At 45.9% G+C, this 26,536-nt stretch overlaps 2 protein-coding genes across 5 annotated transcripts in view; one reads left to right on the plus strand and one right to left on the minus strand.

Annotated features, from left to right (window-relative positions):
• Window positions 1-5,551, plus strand: part of galnt1 (UDP-N-acetyl-alpha-D-galactosamine:polypeptide N-acetylgalactosaminyltransferase 1) — a 43,530-nt gene extending 37,979 nt beyond the window's left edge. For both annotated transcript variants that reach the window (XM_076281104.1, XM_076281103.1), the window contains 2 exons: window positions 1-49; window positions 2,416-5,551. The exon at window positions 1-49 is cut by the window's left edge and continues 86 nt beyond it. In XM_076281104.1, coding sequence (XP_076137219.1) covers window positions 1-49; window positions 2,416-2,562 — 196 coding nt within the window. In that variant the 3' untranslated portion in view covers window positions 2,563-5,551. The remainder of the gene's footprint in view (window positions 50-2,415) is intronic.
• A 4,195-nt stretch (window positions 5,552-9,746) lies between these two features.
• tmem245 (transmembrane protein 245) lies at window positions 9,747-23,715 on the minus strand. 3 transcript variants are annotated; one of them, XM_076281105.1, is made up of 18 exons: window positions 23,101-23,715; window positions 22,595-22,712; window positions 22,025-22,120; window positions 21,778-21,900; window positions 21,398-21,583; window positions 20,917-21,086; window positions 19,927-19,950; window positions 18,188-18,292; window positions 17,993-18,075; window positions 17,390-17,480; window positions 17,158-17,256; window positions 16,898-17,029; window positions 16,500-16,622; window positions 15,319-15,464; window positions 14,650-14,750; window positions 13,057-13,231; window positions 12,217-12,396; window positions 9,747-11,945 (listed from the first exon to the last, which is right to left on the minus strand). In XM_076281105.1, exons 1-18 carry the CDS (start codon window positions 23,713-23,715, stop codon window positions 11,900-11,902), a joined length of 2,613 nt encoding a protein of 870 aa, XP_076137220.1. In that variant the 3' UTR covers window positions 9,747-11,899. The 3 variants fall into 3 exon arrangements, with proteins under 3 accessions (XP_076137220.1, XP_076137222.1, XP_076137221.1); XM_076281106.1 differs by lacking the exon at window positions 9,747-11,945 and adding an exon at window positions 11,962-12,012; XM_076281107.1 differs by lacking the exon at window positions 19,927-19,950 and having other exon boundaries at window positions 23,101-23,670.
• Between the last annotated feature and the right edge of the window lie 2,821 nt (window positions 23,716-26,536).

The raw sequence follows: 26,536 nt of genomic DNA on the forward strand, positions 1-26,536 counted from the left end.
CAAGTGCCACCACCTGAAAGGCAACCAGTTGTGGGAGTATGACCCTCTGGTGAGTGTGTGTGTGTGTGTTTGTTTGTTTGTGTTTGAGATTGTATGTTTGTGCCTGTCAATTCTCAACCTAGAGGAATCTTTAGCTGAAATAAAATGCTCCTGTAGTTTGTGTGTATCAAGCCAAGATGTGTGTGTGTGTGTGTGTGTGTGTGTGTGTGTGTGTGTGTGTGTGTGTGTGTGTGTGTGTGTGTGTGTGTGTGTGTGTGTGTGTGTGTGTGTGTCTATTTGCACACGCTTATGAACATACCCATGTTCATCTCACAACCCCTCAAAGCCAAGTGTGTACATATTTGTGTGATTGGTAATATTTGCCCATGGGCAAAAAAGTCAGAAAGCATCTAGCTCAGCACATTCACCCCTAAACCAGCCCTCTGCATGGGCATGAGTGTGTGGTGTCTGTGTGTGTGTGTGTGTGTGTGTGTGTGTGTGTGTGTGTGTGTGTGTGCGTGTGTGTGCGCTTGTGCCTGTAGCTGTTGATTCACTACTCCCATGCTTACTCAGTGAGCACACACACACACACACACACACACACACACACACACACACACACAGTTAGCTGTGAGGGTTTCAGATGGAGGCCATTGTCATTCAATCTAAATGTCCAGTTGAATGCTCTTTTTAAAGGGCGCCAGAGATCTAAGAGAGGAGAGAATGGGGTGAGGAGAGAGCGGTGGGGAGAGAGGGAGAGGGTTGAGAGAGCGGCCCAGAGAATGGACCAGAAATCACTTCACATTCCAATTTCAGAAACACTCCTCCCTCCCTCCCTCTCTTCCTGAAGAGGGGGAATTACCAGGCTATGCCCAGAGAAGTAGGCTGGCTGAAGGAGAACGCAGAGGAGAAGGAAAAAAAAAAAGGCCATCGGAAAGAGAAGCTGTGTGTGTGTGTGTGTGTGTGTGTGTGTGTGTGTGTGTGTGAGGACGAGATGAGAGGCTGTAGGCTGTTGTCTTGTGAAGAGTGCGGAGGCCCAGTGGTGCTCTGTGTGCAGACGGCAGCAGGGAGGGGGGCTGAGGCGTGGGGATCCTGGGGCTCAGTCACTGGGTGTCCCAACTGCACAAAGACAACAGTATGGCTGGGCTCTCTGGCACGGTGAGATAGCCTAGACGAACATGGAGGGCTGTGCTTAATAGATTTACAGGAAGCATTAGCTTCACTGAGGCAGTTAAGAAGGCTAAAGGTGGGTAATGTAAGACTAGCTGGATTGAAGACGGCGAGGTGTGTGTGAGCAAGTGTGTGTGTTTGTCTAAATGTGTGTGTCCCAATCAGATATAGGAACTTTAGATACAGTGCAGTCTTTGTGAGAGCCTGGAAGAGTAAGGTGATCTCTTGCGCGCACACTCCCTCTCACATACAGTAGTTGCAAACACACACTTCCTCACTCACTCTCGACTGTAATCTGGCCAGCCATTGGAGCTCTTGTGCTGAGTCATTTGGCTAAATTTGGGGTTTAGTCTCATTTGTTAAAGGATTTATTTATGAACGTATCCATCTACATCAGTGTTTGTTTAACACTGATCATTGACATTTCGTCACACCCAGCATGTTTACCCGTCAAGTGTGTTTGGTCAGGTAAATAGCGGTGAGGTGTTTGTTTTGTATCAGATCGGATCAATGTGTTTGTGGGTTTGCATGGATGTAGGCAGATAGCGGGGGCTAAGATAAAGCTCAGGGAGCTGCAGGCTAGTCAGGCTGTAACACAATCAGCATGCTGTGACTCGCGCTGCTAGTGCCTTCTCCAGCACTGTGCCACACTGACAAGAAAGGTCACTCTTCAAGGTCACAACAGCGCAGTTTATAAATCCATATGACACATTCACACACAAATACGCACATACCATACCCTACTGTCATAACTGAAGATTGATTTCTGTTTGTTGTGTGACAATGACTCTACATCTACATCTGTAATGTACTGCAATGCAATGTAATGTAATGTAATATAGGGCTGCAACTAACGATTATTTTTATAGTTGATTAATCTGACGATTATTTTCTCGATTAATCAGTTAGTTGTTTGATCGGTAAAATGCCAGAAAAATTGTGAAAATATCTCATTTTTTTCCCCCCAAAGCCCAAGATTATCTCTTCAAATGCCTTGGTTTGTCCACACACCAAAGATATTTAGTTTACTATCATAGAGGAGTAAGTGAAGCTGTAAATATTCAAGTTTAGAAAGCTTCAGTCAGAGAAGAATCAATGACACAAACCGATTAACAATTATCGAAATAGTTAATAGTTAGTTAATAATCTAATAGTCATCAACTAATTGATTAATCATTGCAGCGTACCTAGGTACTATAACGTAATGTTATGTAATGTAATGTGTCTGTGGGTCTGTTTCCCTGTGTGTGTTTGTCCTGTGTGCAGCGGCTGACTCTGGTGCACGTGAACAGTAATCAGTGCTTGGACAAGGCCTCGGAGGAGGACACGCAGGTGCCCAGCGTGAGGGACTGCAGCGGCAGCCGCTCCCAGCAGTGGCTGCTCCGCAACGTCACACTCCCCGAGATGATCTGAGCGCGTGCGCACGTGCACATACACGCACGTGCATGCGCGCAACCCACGCCCACGCCGGGGAGACAGGGTGACCAAGGAGAGAAAGGAAGAAAGAGAGAGAGAGAGAGAGAGAGTGGGAGAGATTTAGGACTGAGATGTCTTGAACTCCTCTTTTTTTTCCCCCTTCGGTGATGGAAGAACAGATCAGCCCATTATTTCACCCGATAGATAGAGAGAGACGGAGAGAGAGACTCTGTCGTTCGGTCGCTGCAAAGAGAGACATCAGTTTGGTGCGCTCATCGTCCTCCAAAGAGGAGCATATCAATTATGTTTACGAGACAGCCTTCCTTTGTGTGTGTGCGTGTGTGAGAGAGAGGTGGTAATGTATGCTGGAGTGTGTGTGCATGTGTGTGATAGAAGGGGAGAGAGCGGAAGAGTCTATTCCTTCGGTATTTTTTATTTAAACCTTTTTAACATTTCAGAAGGAGAAGAGTGAGCAGAAATGAAGTGTGTGTGTGTGTGTGTGTGTGTGTGTGTGTGTGTGTGTGTTGGTGAAATGCTATGGAGACTTGCTCATGAGATGGACTGTGCAGGCCCCAGTGGACCCCTCCACTGAGCGAGGGCCAGTGGGGAGCTGAAGGACCTCCACACCAGAGGAACGGCTCCCCCTGTTGCTGGCACACAGAACTGCTAACCGGGTGACCTCACCTGTCAATCAAACTCGAATCCGCAGGAAGGCCGCCCAACCTGAGGAACTCAAAGCGTTTGATCATCAGTTAGTTAATCAATCAAGCTAAAATCACTGATCATTACACAAGGTGTCCGGCTCTGGACTAGTCCAGGACTAGAATGACCCAAGTGGCTGGACGGGAGCACTTCCATATTCATGTGGATGTTTGTTTTTCTGAGGTTTGTTTTTGTAAGTTACTGATTTGGTGTTGATGCCAGTGCCACGTAAGTGAGTTAACGTTGAGCTTCTCTGTTTACCGGTTTTGTTTTGTATTAATTTGTGGCCTGTGTCTTTGCCGATGTGTGTAGCACGTAAACACTTACACACACACACATACTGTATTATGTGCACACACACACACACATACACACACACATACACAGAGAGGTCCGTGTCTTCCAGGTGACCTTAGCACTTCCCTCTTAAAGTCAATTACTCAATTGTTAGACTTGCTGTCATATCATTTATTATCACCATTACGGAAACAGTGTTTGCATGTTTTCTCTCTCTCTGTGTGTGTGTGTGTATGTGCACGTGCACGTGTGCGCACACATTCACTCAAGGATACATGCCTGAATGTGTGTTTGTTTGTGTGTGTGTGTGTGTGTGTGTTTGTGCACACACCATGGACTGATCACTCTAAAGAGATTCATTCTTTACCTTTTTCCGTTGATATTTTATTTTGGTTTACTTTGTGTCATTTTTGGTTTGTTTACATGTGTGTGTGTGTGTGTCTGTGTGTGTGTATGCATGTGTCTGATTTTCTCATATCTGCCCAGTGTGGCACTCGCAGCATGTGTTGTGGTGTCGCCCTGTGGGTCTGTGGGAGTGAGCTTATGAGTGGATGACTTGATACGTAGGTGGACGTCTGCTTGTCCTCCCCCCTGACCTCTCGTGACCTCTGGCGTGTATGAGGAGCGCCCCCGCGCATGGCACTGAGCCTCCTCCTCTGCAGGTGTCCTCTTCCTGCTCTGAACTCTCTCTGGCCCCGTGAGACTAAAGCTTCTTATGCCACTGCTCCGTGGAGCTCTATTTGATCAGCACTCAGATTTGAGACTGTTGGAAGCCCCCGTTTCTCTCAGCAGAAAAACCCCTTCAATCTTAAAGAACAGAACACTCTGTAAGAGCGACTGGCTGTAAAATCAGCCGAATGGTACTCACTGTTAGCTTTTTCATTTTTAAACATAATCGATCTTTAAAATGGCATTATTCGAATTATTCCCATTGGCCAGTTCACGTGGCTGAGACGGTAAAAGTGGTTGCAGTAAGACGACACTCTACAGGAATGTCAGGAGAAAGGGCACGGGGGGGAAAACATGATGTCACAGTGACACAGCAGAGACGCAGATCAAGTTTACGCCAGGAGCCAGGGAGGCAGGATCCCTCTGACTTGGCTCAGCTGACAAGGTCCTGGAGGTCAAGTGATATCAGTTTGCGCAGTCTTTCATTTCAGTCCTGTATGTTTTGTGGTTTTGAACATCACTGTTGAACATTTTTGGCACTTACAAGTAAATACAAACCATACAAAATAGACAAAATGACTTTGAGTGACCCTGGCTTTGAGTACGAGTATGACACTCATGTAGTATTTGCCACTGACCACACTGACTTCAATGGTGCCATTTAGAACTATGATTTACAAAGAAAACATGGCAGCGCCCAGTGTGTTTGTTTGAGTGACTGGCCCTGTACTTCACTAGAGATGCTACCGCTACCGCTAATGCACAGCTTCCTCCAATCTAATGATACCTCTGTGCTTCAGGCAGCCCACCGCCCCCGTACATCTCCACTTGTGTGCGCATGAGTGTGTGTGTCTGTGTGAATGTCGAGTGTGTCTGTCATAGTTTTTTATAGGAAATGGAGGGATGTGTTGAGGAGGTAGGAAGAGGAGATGATTGAGGAGTGCTCTCTAGGCTGGAGTGATCCACGGGCTGGAGAAATAAAAACCGTTTACACACATTCCGGGGTCTCCTTTTTTAATTCCATGCTGTCAGGTTTTTAATTTTACATAAACACATTTAATTCACACATCAATAAAATATGCAACTTCCCCTAAACATCAATATGAGCTACTAATTAAACTACAAATTAAAAGCCCTCTTGGCTTCCATTCACCCACACCACCAACACACTTCCTGCCTGTTTCTATATAAACACAAACACAGCAGATGTTTCCTTTTCCCACATCTGCTCAATCTCACACGTTCCTTGTTTCTGCCCCTGCTTACACACATTACACACAGGCCTACAAACACGGCCACTTTCTCTCCCAGTCTAGCCTACAAACACGACCACTTTCTCTACCAGTCTAGCCTAAACACGGCCACTTTCCAGCATAACCTACAAACACTACTATTTTCTCCCCCAGTCTAGCCTACAAACACGGCTACTTGTTTGGCCCTGCTCATAGAGCACACTTGCATACACATACATGCCTATGTCCACATTCACAGTCACGCTCAACTCCTCTCTCTCACCTTCACATGCTTCGTGTGGTGATGAAATCGCTCCTGATTAGTTCCATACATATCACTTTCGTGCTTCCTTTAATTGAATATTGATTATTCATTTGGTTCTTAATCAGTGTTAAGCCTCCTCCTTGGATGCTAAATGAAATGTGTCACCCCCACACAGGCACATGCAAAGTCATTCACTTTTTTTTCTTGTCTGTTCTTTTACAAGTCGGAAACCTGCCAAGGGCAGCTTGACTTATGTAAAATCGTGAAGCCCTCCACCCAACAGTCAAAGGGCTTCTCTATTTTTGCACACGTGGACCAGAAAATGAGTGTGAAGCCACAGCCCACAGACTCACAGTCCATTCAGTCACACTGGGCTAGTGCAACACATGGAGAGTGGACCATACTGACATCTCGGCCTCGGGGCCAGACCTCCCTCCTCTCTGTTGCTCCTGGTGCACACAGACGCACACAAAGCCGCCTTTCTTGCGCTGCTCGTGCTCCGCACCTCCAGCTGCTCTCCTCAAAGAACAGAGCAGTCGCACTGAGCCTCGCTACCTGAGGCGGAATCTGTGGGGTGCTTCCATGCAGAGACGGCGTCTCCTGCAGAGTGGCGCTCGACACACACGCCGAGTTGAGAATAACGCTCATGGGGGGAGTTCAGCCAGACATATGTGCCATCATAAGCATTCCTGTAGAATAGCACATTTACATATGGCATTTGGACAGCTCTGCAGGCTGGCAGAGAGGGCTGATTGGACTGTCCTGGAGGAGAGATTAGAGAGCGTGCGGTCCCAGTCCAGCCCCAGTCGTCTGGCACACGGAGCGGTTCTACTGGGGAGGGTGTGAGCCACTCCCCCGGGGACTGTCCACAAGCGCCCCGCCTCTGGGCAGACGCCCACAAACTCTTCATCCTCTCCCCAGGCCCGCCCTGGTTGCTCAACAGCATGCATCATACACAGAGAATGGCCACAGTAGATTCACACGCAGGAGAGGCCCCGGTGAAAGGTCAAGAGGCCCAGGATGTTAGCCTCACCCCAACAAATAATAATAAGCTCTGTGCCATTCACATAGATAGCCTCACTTCACATGAAATACAGCACATACAAATAGGACATTCACTAAGGCTGGGTGACCCTCTGGTGCTCATGCTACTCACTGGTGGTTCACTTTAGGGATCCTAACAGTTCAAACATTTTGCAAACATATGAGGTATTCACAAGAGTTATACATTTTAAAAGCCTTTAATTTCACTTGTCTATTCAGTTAAAACAGGTCTATGTGTTTCTGCCATTGTGGCCATCATCAGGGCAAGTCCAAAAGATATTACAGGCTTTTTAAATGTATAACTCTCATAAGTGCCTCAGATGCCTCCTATGTACTTAAAGGCAGTAGATTTCAAAACTAGGCTGTAGGCTGAGAGCAAATGACCTAAATGCATTTGATAGATGAGTTACAAAGCAGTGCATAAGAAGTGGTGTGTAAGGCCATCGCTGGTAATAGTGCATCTTACCCTCAAGCAGAGGTGCATGGACCCAGGGGACAGCGCTGTCATGGCTGATGGGGGAGCATCTCAGACAGGTGTCCCCAGGTGTTCCTTTCTTCAAAGGAGACATCTGCTGCCTCCCCTCCTGCAGTCCACGCATCAACTCAGGCTCCAAACGGCACATCTCTGGACCGGGCACCTCCTGATAGGAGAACGTGGGCTGGGTGTGATGGACGATCCTTTTTATGGTTTAGAGGCGGCCTGTGAACTTGACACGGTGTCAGATATTTTTGGCGGCCATGTTTTGAAAAGGAGCCACTGGGGGAGATGAGAGCCTTTCTTATTCACCCACACTCACCCACACTCACCCACACTGACCCACACTCACCCACACTGACCCACACTCACCCACACTCAGACACCTGTGACCCTCAGCACAGAGATACAAGTGAACTTGACCAGCTCCGTTAAAACTGTGGGAATGAGGGAGTAACTTGTCTCTGTTACAGAGAGGGAATGATACAAATACTGAGGTCTGTAAATTATACAACAATTTCACAATTACATGTGCCAGAAATATAATTGGTGACTCAGCTCAGTACAGAGAGCCTAATCCGCTTAATCAATGCTGATAGTAATAATTACCCTGTGAGTTCCACAGTTGTGATTGTGTTTCTTTTGTGTGCGAGAGAGAAAGAGATTCTTTCTCTGCACCACAGCTAGCTTCAATACTCAAAATGGTTATGATGTCAATGGTGACAGGTTTTACAACACCAGTATTCAACACCCAGTCGCAGGCACGTACGGCCTCACACACACACTCACACACTCATATACACACGTCTCCCCCAACTCTCACACCTCATCAGTCTATTCGCCTCTGTCATTTAACGGATGAGAGCACACTGTAATGAAGCCATCAGACACACAGAAGCATTTAGACAGAAAGAAAAAGTTAGAGAGAGAGAGAGAGAGCAGGTGGGGAGATGATGGTGGTGACAAAGAGAGCGAGCGAGCGAGGAAGAGGTGTGGGAAGGCAGAGTGAGAGGAAGGACGGGCGCAATGGAGCGGAGTGGTATGGAGCTGAGTGGTATGGAGCGGAGTGGTATGGAGCGGAGTGGTATGGAGCTGAGTGGTATGGAGCGGAGTGGTATGGAGCTGAGTGGTATGGAGCGGAGTGGTATGGAGCGGAGTGGTATGGAGCTGAGTGGTATGGAGCGGAGTGGTATGGAGCTGAGTGGTATGGAGCGGAGTGGTATGGAGCGCCCTGTTCCACGTCCTCCCTCGTCGGCGCGGGCTCAGGGACAGGAGTGGCAGGTGATGAGACGAGGGAGGGGGGAGGGAGAGTGAGTCAATATTCCCCTGCTCCCTGTGAAAGAGCCAAGTGAGCACTGATCGATTTCAATCACACCTCTCTTGTGGGCGGGAGGGGTCACTCAAAGGATGCCCTCAGGCTGGGTCACAAAGAAGCCCTTGTTTGCAGAGAGCAGCGACCTCATCAGCCAGTGATGACCTTTGATAGGTTATAAGGTCACACCCTTTGGTCAGTGCTGTAATAGGAGCCTTTAATAAGAGTCCGAACGATGCTGGCTCACAGATATTGGTGGTAAAAGGAACCTAATCTGCCCACCTGGTGTTGGTGTGGACTGATATGGGACATTCTAAATTCTATACAGGGCTGCCCACTGCCTCCGGTCACAAAGAGACCAGTTGATGCATTGTGTCAGGGCAGCAGTGTAGTGGTGAATGATAGAAAATGAATGTAACAGAAAAAAATCAAGAAGGTTTGTGAGAAGAAAGCGGTTTGGCTCTGCTCTATGTGTTTGTTTCTGGTTTCCCCCCATAGTGACTCTACACGCTCCTCTCTGGGCTTGGGCCTCTAGAGGGAGAATGCTGAGGGCAAGTATCTGCCCTCCGGTGGATAAAATGTGCCATGTGTGGAAAACACAATCCAGCCGTGAACCCTCCCCACACAACTAAATGCCCCTTCCTCCACAAACCACAGAGATCATCCGATCCTTCCCCATTCCGTGCCTATTGTCTATTGTCTGAGTCAGCTGTAACCAAAACAGCACGAATAAACGAGACAATCCATGAAACAAAACACACATTCATCACAAGGCCACATGTATACTCTGTGTGAGCCCAACTGTGTGGACAAAAACAACCACATGTATTTATGCTACTGTCATTTGTCATTAAATGAAAGAATGCTTAGTAAGCCAATATATACCTGAAATACATGCCCTGGGGGTTGCGTGTGGTTCACCAGTGACTTGCTGAATGACAGAATGACATTGTCATTGCTCTGTGGTGCATTTCCTGAGGGCTCTCTTGAGCAAGTACCATCTAAGAGCACGAGACTCACTTAGAACACTCTCTTTCATCATACTGTGGCGGCTCAATGACTTTTGGGAAATGTGTCAGTTTGAATGCGACCAGGGTACCAGTGTGTGCACATTCCAGTGTGTGCACGGCAGCTGTACACCACTCATGGATGTGACTTTACAAAAGCAAATGCTATTACAACATGAATATTTCAAACCTTTAATCAACCAGTGAATGTTGGTAAAAAACACATGACATTCAATAGGGTGAACAAAAAAGTATAGGAATACTACAAGCAACACATATGAACAACACAGCAGTGTTATTGTGCCTAAAGAAAGTTAGAAATGAAAAAAAAAAAAACGTAACAAAACAAAAGTTAAGAGTACTATTTGGTGTAAACAGTAGCAGATTCTCCAAATATGTTTCACCTTCAAAGTGCTTCTAGAGGATTTGGTAGGGCATGGACAAAAGGTGCATAATTAAAGATATCTAAAACGTAAAACCTTAAGGTCAATAAGGTTAATGATAATTGGATAACTGGCATTTGACCTTTCCCTGCTACATACTCAACCCATCTTTAAGACTGGATGGGAGTGCACTTTTAAGGATGGGATCAAGGCAGTGGTACCACAGGATCAGTAATTTTTACGCCATGTTCCTGAGGTGTGTGTGAGTGTGTGAGAGTGTGTGTGTGTGTGTGTGTGTGTATGTGCACACCCAAAGTACCAGGCATACACCCTGGTTGAGTAGAGAAACTTTCTACTGATAAAGGTTGAATAGTGAGGTGAACATTCTGAACCTTATGTTAAGAGGCAGACTACTGAACAGTAATATGTCCTACCATCCAAATAAAATTACTTTTGTTTTCAAGTAACACGCTATTCAGACCTTGACATTCCTTAAACTCAACACATTAAGTTCTACTGAGCCATTTGTAAGATTTACATTTTAAGAGGTAAATGTCCCATTCCGATGCAGTTACAGCGTGGAGCTGTAATAGCCTGTCATGGGGAGAGTTGTGCCCATTCTTTTGACCGTAAGTGATACCTTGGCATGTTAAGGGCGAAAGAGGCAAATAGCATGTAGATCTGTAGTAATACTTAACTGGGAGCAGAATAATTCCACTGCGACATACAAATAATTGCACACACGAACAAGAGAGCCACCCTTGAGTGGAGAGTAAGTGAGTTTGTTCATTTAAATGTGTTTCGGTGTGCCATTATATCTGCTATGCTATTGACAAAAGGCCATCACTCAAAACTGTTCAAGTCCTATCCTACTAGTGTATAAGCAAACAAAGAGGATGTGCAAATGTGTGTGCTTAGAGTGTGCAGTGTGTATGTGCATGGGTAACACATATGACAGGCCAGAACACCTTTGCCTGACGAACTCTACATAACAGACTCCAAGGCAGCATTCATAGATAAGACATGACAGAGCATTCTCAAAACTATTGAGATCTTTAGATGGACACGGATAGTGTCCTAAACCCTCTGAGGGCGTCTGACCAGCACTAGCCAGTGCCAGCGCTCTTTTATATTAGGGCAACCGTTTCAGCAAAACTCATCTGCCAAACAAATTCATCAGAATCACTAAATCGCACATCCCCAAAGGAATAAACCTGATTGGTTATGTCATTTCAGATAGAGTGACTTGTCTCTCTGGGCAAGTTCACAGAGAGCAAAAGCAATAAATAAGCTCTTCATAGAGTAGCTTTCAGTCATTATCAAAATTCCAAACGGCACAGCTAAGGGTGGGATCAGATATTTAACTGTGACCAAAACACCACTGACTCAGTGTTGTGACAGACGAGGTATTCAAAGCTGGACCTGGTGCTCTAACTGAAGACAATGTTTAAGATGGAGCTTCAATTAGGACCATGGTACCAACATTTGTTTATACTAGTGTACTAGTGTGAGTGGCATCTCACCAAAAGCTGCTTTAACAAGGTGTCTCATTGCAGGTTTAAAACTGGTTTGCAGCAGAGTGCCAGTCTAAAGTTGGTTTAGCGTTAGAAAGCTAGTTTAGTCAATGTCAGCATTGTTAGGTGACTGGCATCTGCTTATTGGGCTGAGCTGAGGTCAGCCGTGGTTGACGCCCTGTGGTCCTTGGCAGGGGAAGCTCAGAGGAAACGCCCATTGGAGAAAAGACGGGTCTTGCCACAATGACCTCTAATGGAAGAGGAGGAGGAGGAGGAGGAGGGTGGTCTGCTGTAGGTGCCTCGGCACAGCCACTGCTGAGCGGCGCGAGAGACCCCTCGGGGATGGTACACCGCCATGGCGTCAGAGAGGGGTGAGACGGAGAGAGAGAGAGAGAGATGACAACAGACACACTGCAGACATGTCACCCGCTTCTTCACTCACTCCCTTCCTTCAGCACCGTCGGCGTGTCCATGAACGGCCTGACAGAGAGAGATCAGAGAGAGAGAGAGAGAGAGAGAGAGAGAGAGAGATCAGAGAGAGGAATAACTGAGAAAGGAAAAGAGGCAGTTTAACATATTTTAAAGAATTGATGAAAGAATGATTACTGCTATGTCTATAAGTACATCAAAATAAAATAATACATTCTATGGGAACAGGAAGACATAGAGGACTAGCTTCAGGCTGTTTGCAAATGTAGGAGTGCATGCACAGGTGTAGTGTGTGTGTGTGTGTGTGTGTGTGTGTGTGTACCTCTGGTAGCTCTGTATTGGAGTGGCCTGTGCGCTGCTGGGACTCATTAGCATGGCGCTGTAGATGTTGGACGCCACCACCAGGATGCAGAGCAAGATTGGCCCGATGATGGCCCCCTCCAGGCCCAGATAGTACGCGCCGCCTGCAACCGCCAGACCCGTCAGGTACGGATGCCCTCCACTACACACACACACACACACACAGAAATATTTACCATAATATACTGAGTACTTGAATGCAGCTCGGCCTAACAGATTGATCCTCAGGCCTTTCATTCAATTAGCTTCCACCCTGTCAGTATGTTTAACTATCTCTCTGCTGCTAACACACATTCATGGCTGCACGCAACTAGCAAGGAAACTCAAATTCACAGCACACCATGTTTGGTTTGCCATTAGTATCCAGAGCACATGGGCAGGACTCCAGTGCTCGTGCAAACACACATGCGTCCCCAGTCTGGCACGCTGGGTTCTTTATTCTGTCTGATGATTTTGGCTGAGGGGCTCATTTTCACCTGCTCACTCAGCCGCCTGCCTCTCTCTTAATTAACTCCAGCTTGTTAGGAATTCTGATTGGAATGAGGGCTTGTTAAATATTCATACAGAGGGGAGAACAGAGTCTGCATTCCAAACAGGGAGTGGAGGCGCTCACCCACACCGTCTAACTCACGGCACTGACACACACACACACACACACACACACACACACACACATACACACATGTTTTAAAGTATGCACATATTACATAAGTATGTAATAAACATACAGCAGTCACTCATAGAAGTACTATTTTCTCTCTCTCGCACACACACACACACACACACACACTCACACACATACCCTGAGATGTCAGAGTAGATGGCGGTGTCCACACAGTATGTGGGCAGCAGGTGGATGACCAGCAGGAGCAGCGCTTTCAATCCCTCCCCCTGAGCCAGCCACAGGTCCAGCACCGCTGGCAGAGCTGCCCAGTACGTCCCCAAAAATGGCACAGCACCCAGGATAGCAGCCATGGCTAACCCACCGACACCGAGAAGAGAGAGAGAAGAGATGGAGAGAGAGGGGCAGACAGACAGATATTTAGCTTAACTTGTTCAAGTTGATGTTTAGCGGACACTTTTGTCCCAAAGTGACACGTACTGGCAACAGCGGATTCGTGACTGAAACCTGCTGCTCCACCACACCTGCTAATGAGAGACCACTGCCATTCACACAAGCGCACACTGTACTACTCTCATGAAAAGGGTTGGGCAAGTCCATATTTGAGCAGCATCATAATGGAGGACATGAAGTATAGAGAGAAGAGAGAGAGAGGGAGGGAGGGAGGGAGAGAGGGAGGGAGAGAGGGAAAGCCACTGAGCAAGAAGGGAGACACAGAGAGCAGAATGATGATAAACTGGGCAGATGGCTGCTCTACGCATGAGTAAACAGAGTCTGTCTGACAAACAAACAAACCAACCAACCCAAGCAAGGCCACTAGGGGTGACATCCTCTGCCTATCCACACACCTGAGCAGAGGGACAGAGCAGGCGGGTGGGGACTGAGGAGAATAACCATGCAACCCAATCCCATTTACAGACAGTGCTGGGTCTGTGTGTGTGTGTGTGTGTGTGTGTGTGTGTGTGTGTATGTGTGTGTGTGTGTGTGTGTGTGTGTGTGTGTGTGTGTGTGTGTGTGTGGGTGTGTGTGTGTGTGCACACGTGCGTGCGTGTGTGAGAAGTATATCAGCTGTCTTCCATGTGGCCACCTCCAGCAGCCGGGCCGAGAGGTTTAAATATAGGACGCGCATGTGTTGGGATGCATACGGCCACAGTATGCTGACAGTAGGTGCGACCGGGCCCTTGGCACGGAGGAACCTCCGGGTGACATCAGCCTCGCACTGACTGAGCGCGCTCGGTTTCCGCTCTGCTAAGCCCTGGTCCCAGAGCCGTGCCAAGGAGTCTCCCTCTCAGGATCTGGCCCACACCTAATCCCTGACTCACTGGGCCTCCAATCACAGCGCCATGCGCTAACCGCACTTGTATGGGACTGTATGGGTGATCCAATAAGCCCAATGGATATTTTGACACTTGTATCTTCAAATCACCACCAGCTAATTGTATGGTTTAATGAACAAAAACACAATAACAATTAAACTTTTCTGTCAACTAAAAATATTACACAAGTTTGCCATACAGTATATGTTTAAGCTTTGTAAATTAGGTGACTTTATCCATACAGACAGTGAGTCACACTTAATCAGAATGCATTCAAAGAAAAATTTTTGACAACAATTCTCGTGTCATCAACTGTGTTCACAGGAAATACTTCCTGGTCTCTAATACTTCCGAATCTCTCTGTCGGAGATCTGAGAGGGACAGACCAAGGCAGCAGGGCCACTTAGGCTGGGAGAAGGTGGGTGTGTTTGGCATGCATGTCATGAGCCTGACCCACCTGAGGGAATGAAGACGATGTTGATGCCGAAGACAGTGTGTGTAAGCCATGTGTAGAGACCGTAGAAGCCTGCCATCTTCAGTGATGCATCAAACACCCCCCTGCAGAGACCCCATCACACACACACACACACACACACACACACACACACAAAATAGACTCCTTCTTAAGATTTTGTATCTGTCCACACAGTCAGGATAGCAGATACATTTTTATGCAAACATTATGCAAGCATAGAGGAACATATGAAGAAAACATTTCAGTGAAAAGAAGTGTATTGTACAACAAAGTGAGAAAACAACAGAAGGAAGAGAGGAGAGAGAGGAGAAGAGAAGAGACTGAGGGAAGAGAGGAGAGAGAAGAGAAGAGAAGATAAGATAAGAGACTGAGGGAAGAGAGGAGAGAGAGGAGAAGAGAAGAGACTGAGGGAAGAGAGGGGAGAAGAGAAGAGACTAAGGGAAGAGAGGAGAGAAAAGAGAAGAGACTGAGGGAGGAATGCAATCAGCAGACACACAACAGACAACAATGTGCTTTGTGACTCAATGGCTCCCTCCTGTGCCTACCACTAGGAACTGCAACATCTGCTGAACGTGTGCGAGTATGCTAACATGTTGGCAGCATATGGAAGTAATATTGTGTGTGTCCGTGGAGGTGTATTTCAGGACACACCTGATGGCCTCCTCCACTGACTGGCCGACGATGTTGGACGAGGGCCCGGGCTGAGACAGAGGGGTGAGGCTGATCACCCATTTGACTGGCTTATAGTACTCTCCACTGGAGCTCAGCAGGTAGAAGAGTGTGGTCAGGAAGATCACCTGCACATCAACAGGACACACACACACAAGAGAGAGAGAGAGAGAGAGAGAGAGAGAGAGAGAGAGAGAGAGAGAGAGAGAGAGAGAGAGAGAGAGAGAGAGAGAGAGAGAGAGATCTGTTGTACATAACCATTAGCTGTAAGAATATCACATTTCCATTAGCTGCTTTCTAAGACCTCTGTGCTACGCTGTGCTATGTTCTATATATAAATTACATTATTTCTCAACTCAACTGCCTTAGTTTTGGTTGAAAACCATGACCCTTTTTTCAGTGCCATTTTTGTGCTAAACTAAAATGTTTTAGCTACTAAAATAGTATAAGTAAGTAGTATAAATATATATATACTCTTTTGATCCCGTGAGGGAAATTTAGTCTCTGCATTTATCCCAATCCGTGAATTAGTGAAACACACTCAGCACACAGTGTACACACAGTGATGTGAAGCACACACTAATCCCGGCGCAGTGAGCTGCCTGCAACAACAGCGGCGCTCGGGGAGCAGTGAGGGGTTAGGTGCCTTGCTCAAGGGCACTTCAGCCGTGCCTACTGGTCGGGGTTCGAGCCGGCAACCCTCCGGTTACAAGTCCGAAGCACTAACCAGCGCTCACCACAACTGCTGCCCACAACAAGCTGTCTCTCAACTGTCTTCTGAGTATGGCCAATCAGCATAAGAGTTTTCAGTGGTTATTGGTCATGAGGTATTTGCAACTGAGGTAACAGCTCCTCTTTCTACTTACAGTATGTTAGTGCTAACATAGCAAATACTACTGAAATGACCGAGTGCTGTTCCTCCCTCTTGATGTGTCCATATATGTGTGTGTGGTTACACGTGTTATTATTACCACAATGTTGTCCTTTAACTTGACAAACTTCATCATGTGCCTTAAATCTACTAGTTTCAAATAATATCTTTGACAGTATTGTATAAAACTATACTTATCTACTTTACATCTTATTATACATTATACTGTACATATTAGTATAATACCAATTACATATGCAACGTCATCATGAAAGCAGACTGAGAGAGTTACCAGAGACAAAACAAAGTTGAGTAGCGCCGTGCCGCTGTGAAATAGGACCGTTAACAGAGTGGTCGTTGTAGAGATGAGAAGTCCCAAGTTTCGACTCATCACTATCCACAAAGACTCCAAAATCTGCCAAACATTCAACACATACATTAAAACACACACAGTGTCCACAAATCCGCTAGGATTAATAGTACTGTTTCTAAAACACTTTTTCACACTCTCCCACAAAAGCAAAAGACTACTGGGCCCATATAAAAGGAGATCTCACATCAAATCAAATCAAATCAAATAATGAATGAACGAATGAATGAATGAATGAATGAATGAAGTCATTGTTGCCAAAGCTTACTTATTAGGTAGCTGAAGGTGTAGTGTGCTCACCCCCACCCTCACTCACTCACCGATAGAAGGGTCTCAATGTTCTCCTGCAGGAAGGAGGCCAGATCCTGCCAGTCCAAAATGTCCCCCAGCCAGCTGTTCTGTCTCTGCACATGCCACTTATGGTGGCGGTGCCGTCCTGTGTGTGTGGCATTCTGCAACACAACCCCACTGGGTGAGTGTGTGTGTGTGTGTGTGTGTGTGTGTGTGTGTGTGTTACATAGATCTGATATACGAGTTTCTGTATGTCAGAGAGAGAGAGCAGAGTAGTACAAAACCTTACCTTCACAAACCAAGAGTGGTACAATCGGTCCCAGAGTTCCAGCACCTGCTTCTCTATGACTGCTGTGTGATTCACCTTGTCCCCCAACATTTTGTGTAGCTGCTCAGCACCATACGAGGACATCACACATATGAATGAGGACAATGAATGAGGACAATGCAGACACGCGCCATACATACCCCCTTTTAAGATCACAAACTTTATCACCTAAACACAAACTTCACACGGTCACCTTATGTGTTATCCATTCTCGACCATGTTGGTAGACATTGGTTGCAGCCGAGTTTAAGGCATTCTGAACAACTCGTGCCTCTGGAAGCCAGCTGCATGCACACACACGCACACACACACACACACACACAAAAAAAACATAAACACACATACACAGACAGATACACAAACAGTAGAGATTAAAAATGCTTTGTACTGTGCACTACAAAATGTTCCTAATAATGGGAGTGCTTGCAGTGTGCATAGTCTGGGTCCTACTGCAGTAGTAGTGCTAGTGATTGATTGTGCATGGTTTAAAGGGCCATTCACACCAGGAACGATAACTATAACCATAACGATAAAAACATCCACACAGACCAACGATAAGCTCAGTCCCTCCTTGTGTTAATGAATGTGATGGTTAAATAAGATGGGTTTTGATTGGCTGTTAGCTTTTTATCATTCTCAAAATCACTCAGAAAGTGTGAGCGATATTGTTCTTCATGTCGTTATCGTTATAGTTTATGTGTGAACGTCGTCATTCATATTAATGAAAACCATATTTCTCTACAGTTATCGTTATAGTTATCGTTGTTGGTGTGAACGGCCCTTTACAGTGTCTTACTTTGCCCACTCTGGGTGGTTGGAGACCGTCTCATTGATCAGGTTACTTGTGACCTCAACGATGTGGACACTCTCATGGTGGACCTACACATCAGAGGTCAGACAGTCAGAATGGTGTTGCAGAACACACACCGTGGCCTTTGAGATGTTGTAAACGACTATGATGCAGTACGGTAAGCCAGTAGGGACACAATACCATGACTGTGAGCAGCAGGGCCATCAGCAAAGTCCCAGTAACAAGCAGGCAGATGATGAAGATGCTAATAAGTTTATCCAGGCAACGTTCCAGCCACACGATGATCTAGAGAGAGAGAGAGGACATGCAGAGTGACGGAGAAGGTGGAAAGGAGAGAGCAAAACACAGAGGACAAATTAGACAAAACTTTTTTGAAATGTCCATGTGTACATGTGTGTCTGTGTGCGTGTGCGCCCATGTGAACTTAAGAGACCTCTCGGGTTCTTGTTCCAGCCCGGTGAGACCCAGAGGCCCTGAAAACCATGAGTCGGCATTTGCCTCGTCACCTCACTGCATATGCACACACGCAAACACACATCACCTGGGAAACAGACATGCTGATTATTAAGTCATCCTGGGGTCTTAATAAGTTGGTATTTCATAGCTGTGTCCTTACAGGAGGGGGAACACAGCTAATGCAATGGAAGGCTGTTAGTACCAATTTCCATGCGTTACGCAGGGGAAAATCCCCTCGCACATCAATACTGATTGTAATAATCAAATAAAATAATACCAGTGTCCTCCTCGCTGCACAAATGTCATTTAGCTCTGACGCAACACACATGGAGGTTATGAAGTTCTACTGATCCCCTGAAGCCTTCTAATGCAGTTAATCTATTAAGGGTTGGACCAGTACTGCGAAGAATTGCATTACTGTTTACTATAAGCTGGGATTCACACAAGGAGAAAACACTGATCCTGTTAATCATAGAAATAGAATACCTAAGAAATGTTTTCATTGATGACAACACTATATGCTCAGGCATGCTTTGTTAAATACGTTCAATAATTATATCATATTCAATAAGAGGCATAGCGGCATTGAATGGCATCAAGGACTTACATAAAAATCCATAGTTCTGAACACTGAAGTGGCGGTATTGCTAGTCTAGGTATTCTATTTCTATGCTGGAAACCCTCACCAAGACAGTCCTCCTTGGATATGGTATCCAGAGAGGAGACCCAGTAGGCCCCTACAACTGACGCACAGTTTTTGGGCCTTCACCCAATTTTACCATTACCGTGGTTCCAGCAGGGCATCTGGCTGCGACTGCCACAAAGCAGAGCCACACACGCACACGCACGCACGCACACACACGCACGCACACTCACACGCACACGCACACGCACACGCACACACACACTACACAAAACCATACAGAGGAGTTGTGGAAAGGTCTTCCTCCAAACTTTGCATAAGTCAAACAGCGCACCTCTGTGAGAGCACAAATAAACTCTCTTTGGCTGTGAGTGTATGAGGAAACTGGATGGCTTGTGCATGTATCTGAATATTTACATGGTAAGAGTGATTATGTGTACAGTAATGAGCGAGCGTGTGTGTGTGCACAGCGGAGTGTGTTGACCAGAGGCCCTATGCATGCCCTTCCACAGCTCCAGTGCAGCACTCAGTCAGCGCGAGCAGCGAAAGCGTGTGATTCAGCAGAGCCAGAGATGGAGGGATGGCAGAGGATGAGTAAAAGCATCAGTCCAAGCCTCTAATGCGTGCGCACACACACACACACACACACACACACACACACACACACACACACACACACACACACACACACACACACACACACACACACACACACACACACACACACACACACACACACACACACACACACTCTTTCACGCGTTCCCTTTCGTTCTTTGGCTGATCCTATCTGTTCCGGACTATTGTTGAGGGTCTTTACCTGCTGGTTAAGCCAATGCCAGAGCTTTGGGGAGACAAACGAGAGAGACAAACGAGGGATTAGAGAGAAAGCAGAGAAAACGAGTGCAGTCTGAGCAGCACATCACATGGTTTCCAGGCTGGGGGACGAGATCAGTTTAGATTAGGTGTGGGAGTGGGAGGGCCACAAGGAGGGTGAGGAGGGACAGGCTTGTGATTGGACAGGGAGAGGGGAGCGTCCAGTCTGTGCTTGGACTGTGAAAAACAAAAACTTGGGGACAAAATGAAAAGTAACCATCAGGGGTACGTTTCCCAAAACCATAGTTGCTAACCTGTTAGCAATTTAGTTGGTTGGCAATGAGAAAAATCGCATTGCAACCAACAAAGTTGCTGACTTAGTTAGCAACTATAGTTTTGGGAAACGTGCCCCTGTCCAGTGCCGTCTCATGTGGCAGACTTGGGGTAGAGGTGGTAGGGAGGCACACTACTGAGGGAGGAGCATCATCAAGGCATCACAACAATACGTGAGGCGTTCACACACACACACATGGTGAGGTGCTGAAACTTACTCTGAAGCTTATCGGTCCAGCTGTGCAAGTTCCCTCAACATGTCTTAGTCAGACAACATTAGAATTATCCACTAAACTTATGGAACTAGTACATGTATCTGGCGCTGAGCTCAATAAACACTTGGCTTGCAGAATCTTACTCAAGTGTGTCTTCCCAGAATGATATCAGTGAATGATATCAAAACTATTTTTTTTCCCCTGAGACCACAAGACTCAGGAAATCCCCTGATATCCAGGGATTCTGCCATGAAACATAAAACACTCCACTGAGGCATTCACACTTGCCCTTGCATAAACACACACACTCACACACCATTCACCCTTAACACATGGGCTAGACCTGTTTACGAGAAAGGGGGACATGATAAGGCCTTAACAACAGTGACAGGAGCCTGGTGTAAGGGACACGATCTGACAGTGGGCAAGGCCACAAGGGGTGTTACCTTGGTGTCAACGCGGAGCAGGAACTGAGAGAGGCCCCTGATTGGTCCAGGCAGAAGCACTTCCTGTCTTTCTCCAACGAATTGCTGAAGTCTGACCCACCAGGAAGACAGAGTGCGCTCTGCAAAACCCTTCAGACCAAAGCGCACTATGGCTTTTTTCAGAAGCCACACTAGAACACACACACACACACACACACGCACACACACATATGCAGATTCAGGTTAGGGACCAAAAATGGGCCGTCATGACAAAACCTCAAACATCTGAACAAACCAAACAACACAAACTTTCAGACACTCTGTATTTGAGTGGGTTATGTAGCTTGGTGTCAAACACACACATACAGTTCATCAATGTATTTTGCTGAAACCATTCAATGTAACGCACCTATAAACTTAATAAAAGCAAACACACACACACACACATACACACATAACACATACAGGGAGGGAAAGTGAGAGAAAGAGAAAAAGACTGTACCAGCTACGGGTATGGGGAGCAGCTGTATGATCCAGAGGTTGAGGAATATCTGTACCACGATGAAGGCCCATCCCAGCAGCACAAAGTAGATGTCACTGGCCCTCTTCTTCTGACGAATGGCACCCAGCTCTGGACGCGCACGACTGCGCCCCTGTCCTTCAAATGGCCCAGGTCCGTCCATTGAGTCTGGAGGTGGGAGAGACCATCTCACAGTCAAGTTCAATGGACTTGCATGTGCATGTGTGACATGTTTGTGGTCTGAATGTGTGACATGTTTGTGGTCTGAATGTGTGACATGTTTGTGGTCTGAATGTGTGTGTGTGTGTGTGTGTGTGTGTGTGTGTGTGTGTGTGTGTGTGTGTGTGTGTGTGTGTGTGTACCTTGTGGTGGTGGTGCTGTGTCACTCTTCTCTTCCTCTCCTTTAGGTTGTGCATGAGTGCTGCAGGATATGGCCATGAAAAGGGTGCTGGCAGCAAATGACAACACCTGCCCTGACAACTCAGCTGGAGGGAGAGAGAGAGGTAGGAAGACAGATTGAGAAAGTCAGGGAGAGATAAACCGTTCAGTTTCACAAGGAATGCATCTGAAGTGTTAGAACTTGAACTCTTGAGTCTCGAGGCTGCTTACTTCTACCAGGTGTGGGTTGCTTCTCTTGTGAGCCAATGAAGAGCAGTACCACTGCTAATACAAACACAGGAACTCTCCACGACCCTGCCAAAGACACTGAGATAGAGGTGTGTGTGTGGGGAGGGGGGATTGAGGGGAGTGAGAGATAAGAGGAAGAGAGATAGTACGTCAAATATAGGGAGAGGAATACGGCAGGACTGTAAAATGGGTCAGCTCAATGCCAAAATGACTAACAGAAATGTGAGCACCTGGGTGTATTGTGTAGGCAGTATTTGAACTCTCCAAATGTGTGGCAACTGACAATGTCAAAGGCCTAAATATATGTGCTCTGCAAGCATGTGGGTCTGTGACCATTTTATCAGAAAGATCAAAAGTTCCCCCTTTACTTCACTCACTAAATATAGAATCTATGACCCAGGGCTATAACAAGAACCATGACCTTCAGCCCACACACACACACACACACACCAGTATGAGGGGTGAAGTGGAGAGAAGCTGAAGCTGAAAGTCACAGTGTACTTACAGTATGTTTGTGAGTGTGTATAATTATGCTAATGGTTTGCCCCTCACCAAGGTAGAATATGAGAATAGTCCACACAGGAACAGACATGGTCCGCAGGTAACCCTCCATCCCTGGGGTCCACTTGAAGGCCACCGCCAGAACATAGCCAACCACTAAGGTGCCCACCTGATTGAGTCCCAGAGAACACCACTCTCATATTCAGCTTAAGTGCCACTCTTTCATATACCACACCACAAGATACCAATTCAATCAGGGATTAGGTTGTCAAGCTCCTAATTATAATACTACATCCTCATTCAACATGGGTTACAGAGGAAAATACATCCCTTCTATTAGGTTAGTTAACAGTCAGTCACTCCAACGTGCAGATGGTCACATGAAGATTCTTCAAGAGACAAATATAGAAACATTTGGGAACAGAAGGCTGAACTGAATTATATATTGCCACGCCCTCTTCCTCCCGACAAGCCAAAACACCATTGAAAGTGACAGGACAGGGACAATAGCGTCACGCCCATTGTGTGACCCATGCTAGCAATCACTTTGTACTTACCCACACGGCGCTGAAGCAATCCAGTGCAAGAGAGATGGCAGTCCAGACGTGTCCGAGTATTACCTGCATTCCAATGAGGGTCCAGGACAGGTATAGCACATACAGTAACGGAGCTCCTGCAAATATGACCAGTAGTACTTTCAACCGTTCCAGCACCAATGTACCCAGCATGTCAACAACATAATTGACACACCACACCGGAACTAACAACGTCCCCAGTACCACCGGGGTTCCCGTCTCCTCAAGTCCATGAAGCCAAGAGCGGCAGACACGGGCAAGAGAGTGCTTGAACGGATGTAGGAAAGTTCCGCACAGCACGGCCCAAAGCAGCGGACGAAGGAACGCCTCCAAGATGAAGTAAACTAGCACCGCAGCTCCGCAACAGATCGCAACAAAAATCATCGCCCCGGTGTTGTAGAAGGCCTGTTTGATGTTTTTGTCGAACTTAAGAGAGGCCGTTGGCTGACCCAGCAGTTGACTGACCATTCCAACGGCAGGTTGCATTGATTCGCTAAAGGACACATAGCGCGGCCGGGCCGAGAGGGGTGTTTCGGCCTCCGGAGCTCCAGCAACGGCCGGCTCCTCCTCTAGTCCGGAGCCCTCCGTGTCAGCCATGTTCGTAGTCTAGTAGGCTACTCCGGTGTGTCTCCGAAGATACCAACACCACGGCCTCATTGGGGGAAATGGGGAGGGAGGAGGGATGGAAAGGAAGGAGGGACAACGTAAACACGGAAGAGGGCAAATTGGGAAATGGTGTTTTTCATGGTCACTCCGAGTCCTGGCTAAACTAACCATACGAATGCTATTCAGAAAAAATAACCGTTGGCATAGAAACTTCCCGTGAAAGAATGATAAACAAATTCTTTCAGAGACACTTTCTAGATCACATTGACAAATAATAGCTAATAGCCTAACGGTACCTATCATAGCCGATCATAGCCTATGTAAATGTAAAATCAAAGATTCTAGAGCTCTAGAGCTAGGCCTACTTGCCAGAATTCATTAACAAATATATTGTCATGCAGAATTAGTGGTTTATTAGCCTTACTAGTGGTTAATTAGCTCAACATTGTTTATTCAATGCTGATTTATTTATCTCCCACTCTAAAAAAGTAAAAGATTCTTGAACACTACGCGATTGCTCTGAAATTTCTGGTCTATATATTAGGCCTATACCAGTCATTATATTGTAGGTCTTGGAAATTCAGGGTTTTTTTCAGGTTCAAGAGTCCACACAACTTTTTGTACAGGCCATGATTATCTCCAAATGGGACTTTTGCAATTCACTGTTAGCTGGCCTGCCTGCTTGTGTAGTAAGATTCTTAGCCTACAACTGATTCAGAATGATGCAGCAAGCCTGGTCTTCAATCAGCCAAAGAGGACATATCCTAGTTACTCTTCATTGGCTCAACAAAACCTACAAGGACAACAGAAAACACCATGCCAATATCACTGGCATATATATAGAGGAATTCTGGTGGGGGAGGCTATAGATGCTGTGGTGGAACAGTGTGCTCCCATCCTGGTGGACCAAAGGGTAGCTGCTTCTCCCTCTACACAAGGCCTTGGCCTCACGTCTTTGGTCACAGGAGTATTTGTCCAAATATTTTTTGTTATACATTGTCATGGTTAAGAGATCATACTTTATACAGTAGGCCTATGCTAAGCCTATAATTTCCTTTGACACATATTTGAATTTGAATGTCGTGCAGCATAACAGATCTGGTGCTTATCAAAGCCTCTGAACTATAACTATAACTAAAACTATAGACAATTAAAATATAGCACACCTTTAAAAAATCTAAAACTGCATAAGACAGTCTATGATTGTAATGATGTATGTCAGACTGTCTGTACATCATTTTTTTCTTCATTCCATTTTTATTTATTTTTTGTTAGGCCTACACACTTTCATTTAATTTCAATTACTTATTCATAAGCACGACACACATTAATTAACATGTAAAATGTTCCAGTTTTAGCCAGCTGGCTCATTTTCAACTGTAGTCCTTAGGCAGGATGTTATGAAAACCATCAATTGACTTGGCCAATTGTTCAGCCAAGTCAGAAATTAAATATATTCTTGATTGTTACACGAATACTTAGTAAGGAAAACCAAGATTTCTACCGTAATTTCCTGTTAAATTAAATATTTCACAGCGCTATTGCGCTGTACGGCCACCCGATGACGCCATTTCACTGCTTGCTTTTACATCCAAAAAATGTCCGAAGTGCAGTGCCATGCCGCCATCTGGTGGCCTGATATATTTAATGTATTAGAAAAGAAGCGCCGTCAAATAATCGTGTACTTCCTTATTCGTGTGATCTATCTGATATATTGTGTTTTTGTTTGTAAACTTCGTTCCTTCCTTTATAAATTTGAGCAATGGGCACAGTCTTAGGGGCTGAGACTTTGCATGCGATTTCTCAAATCCTGTTATTCTTGCTGTAGGCCTATATATGTTACCAAAATGTAGTTTATCATCAAAGTGAAATGGTTGCAATTTTGTAACTTTGTAGCCGAACTTGTGCAACTTTGTAGGCCTAAACATGTCACTCAGTCAGGCCTACTTTGCATAGAGCTGGTAAGTCCCGCCCCATCCGCTAAACCCCCAGTGGACCTCTAGATTGAAACATCGTCAATGCAAGTGAATGTGAGAAAATAATTATTTTCTGGTCCCGTTTGATTTGTGCCATGAATGTGAATTTTTAATATCATTTTTCATGTTACGAGTTTAACAGTATATTATATGATTCTTCGGCTATCAGTTGTGGAAAAGACATAACGAGAAAGACTAGTCGCCTGTGACGTGAGCTAATCGCTAACATTAGCTGAGATGCTAGTTTTTGTAACGGCAGGAATAAACACACATGGTAACAAAAATATTTGAAACATGTCTAGCTTCACTCAACACATTAACACTAAGATACAGTGTGATTGTAAAGTTGTATGGTTCACTGTGTTCAAAGTCGATCTTAATAACCCTCTATGGGAAACTAGTGATCTGTCGTCTAGCGGAAAGTTGTAGTCCACAAAGTGCTCTCACACAAAGCTGGGTCAAGTTCGGGCTCGGGCTCCGGGAGAGACTAAATTTTAGCTTACACTAGGGTGTGTGTGTGTGTTTAGCATAACCTACGACCAATAGGGCTTATTCACAAACACCGCCGCGGCCATATTGTTGATATGACATTCCAGTTCTATAGGCTATTCTATGTGACAATCGCCTGTAGCTAGGCTTGGGTATCGAATATCGAGTATTGGTTGGAACCGGGACTATCTTTGCGATTTTCCCGGAATCGTTCAAAAGTTTAAATTTCGATTCCTACTTTCGATTCCCAGTCTGCCGACAGGAAGAAGAAACGTCTGAACACCAACGAAGAAGCGCATAGTTAATAGAATTAAAATTCATGGAGAAGGTCAGACTATTTCATTCAG

The sequence above is a fragment of the Alosa pseudoharengus genome, unplaced genomic scaffold, assembly GCF_046254945.1.
Source record: "Alosa pseudoharengus isolate Yale_2024_CS ecotype anadromous, Long Island Sound unplaced genomic scaffold, YU_APseudo_1.1 YU_APseudo_1.1_scf_12, whole genome shotgun sequence".
NCBI classification, from domain to species: domain Eukaryota; kingdom Metazoa; phylum Chordata; class Actinopteri; order Clupeiformes; family Clupeidae; genus Alosa; species Alosa pseudoharengus.

Bases quoted from the DNA above. Each gene is read 5' to 3' on its own strand.
- tmem245 (XM_076281105.1), bottom strand. From the start codon at position 23,715: ATGGCTGACACGGAGGGCTCCGGACTAGAGGAGGAGCCGGCCGTTGCT. The intron at 19,951-20,916 runs GTAACACCCCTT...GTCTCCCCAAAG, and splicing joins TGCTCCGCGTTGACACCAAG to CTCTGGCATTGGCTTAACCA. The intron at 18,293-19,926 runs GTAAAGACCCTC...CTCTCTCTCTAG, and splicing joins GGCATTGGCTTAACCAGCAG to ATCATCGTGTGGCTGGAACG.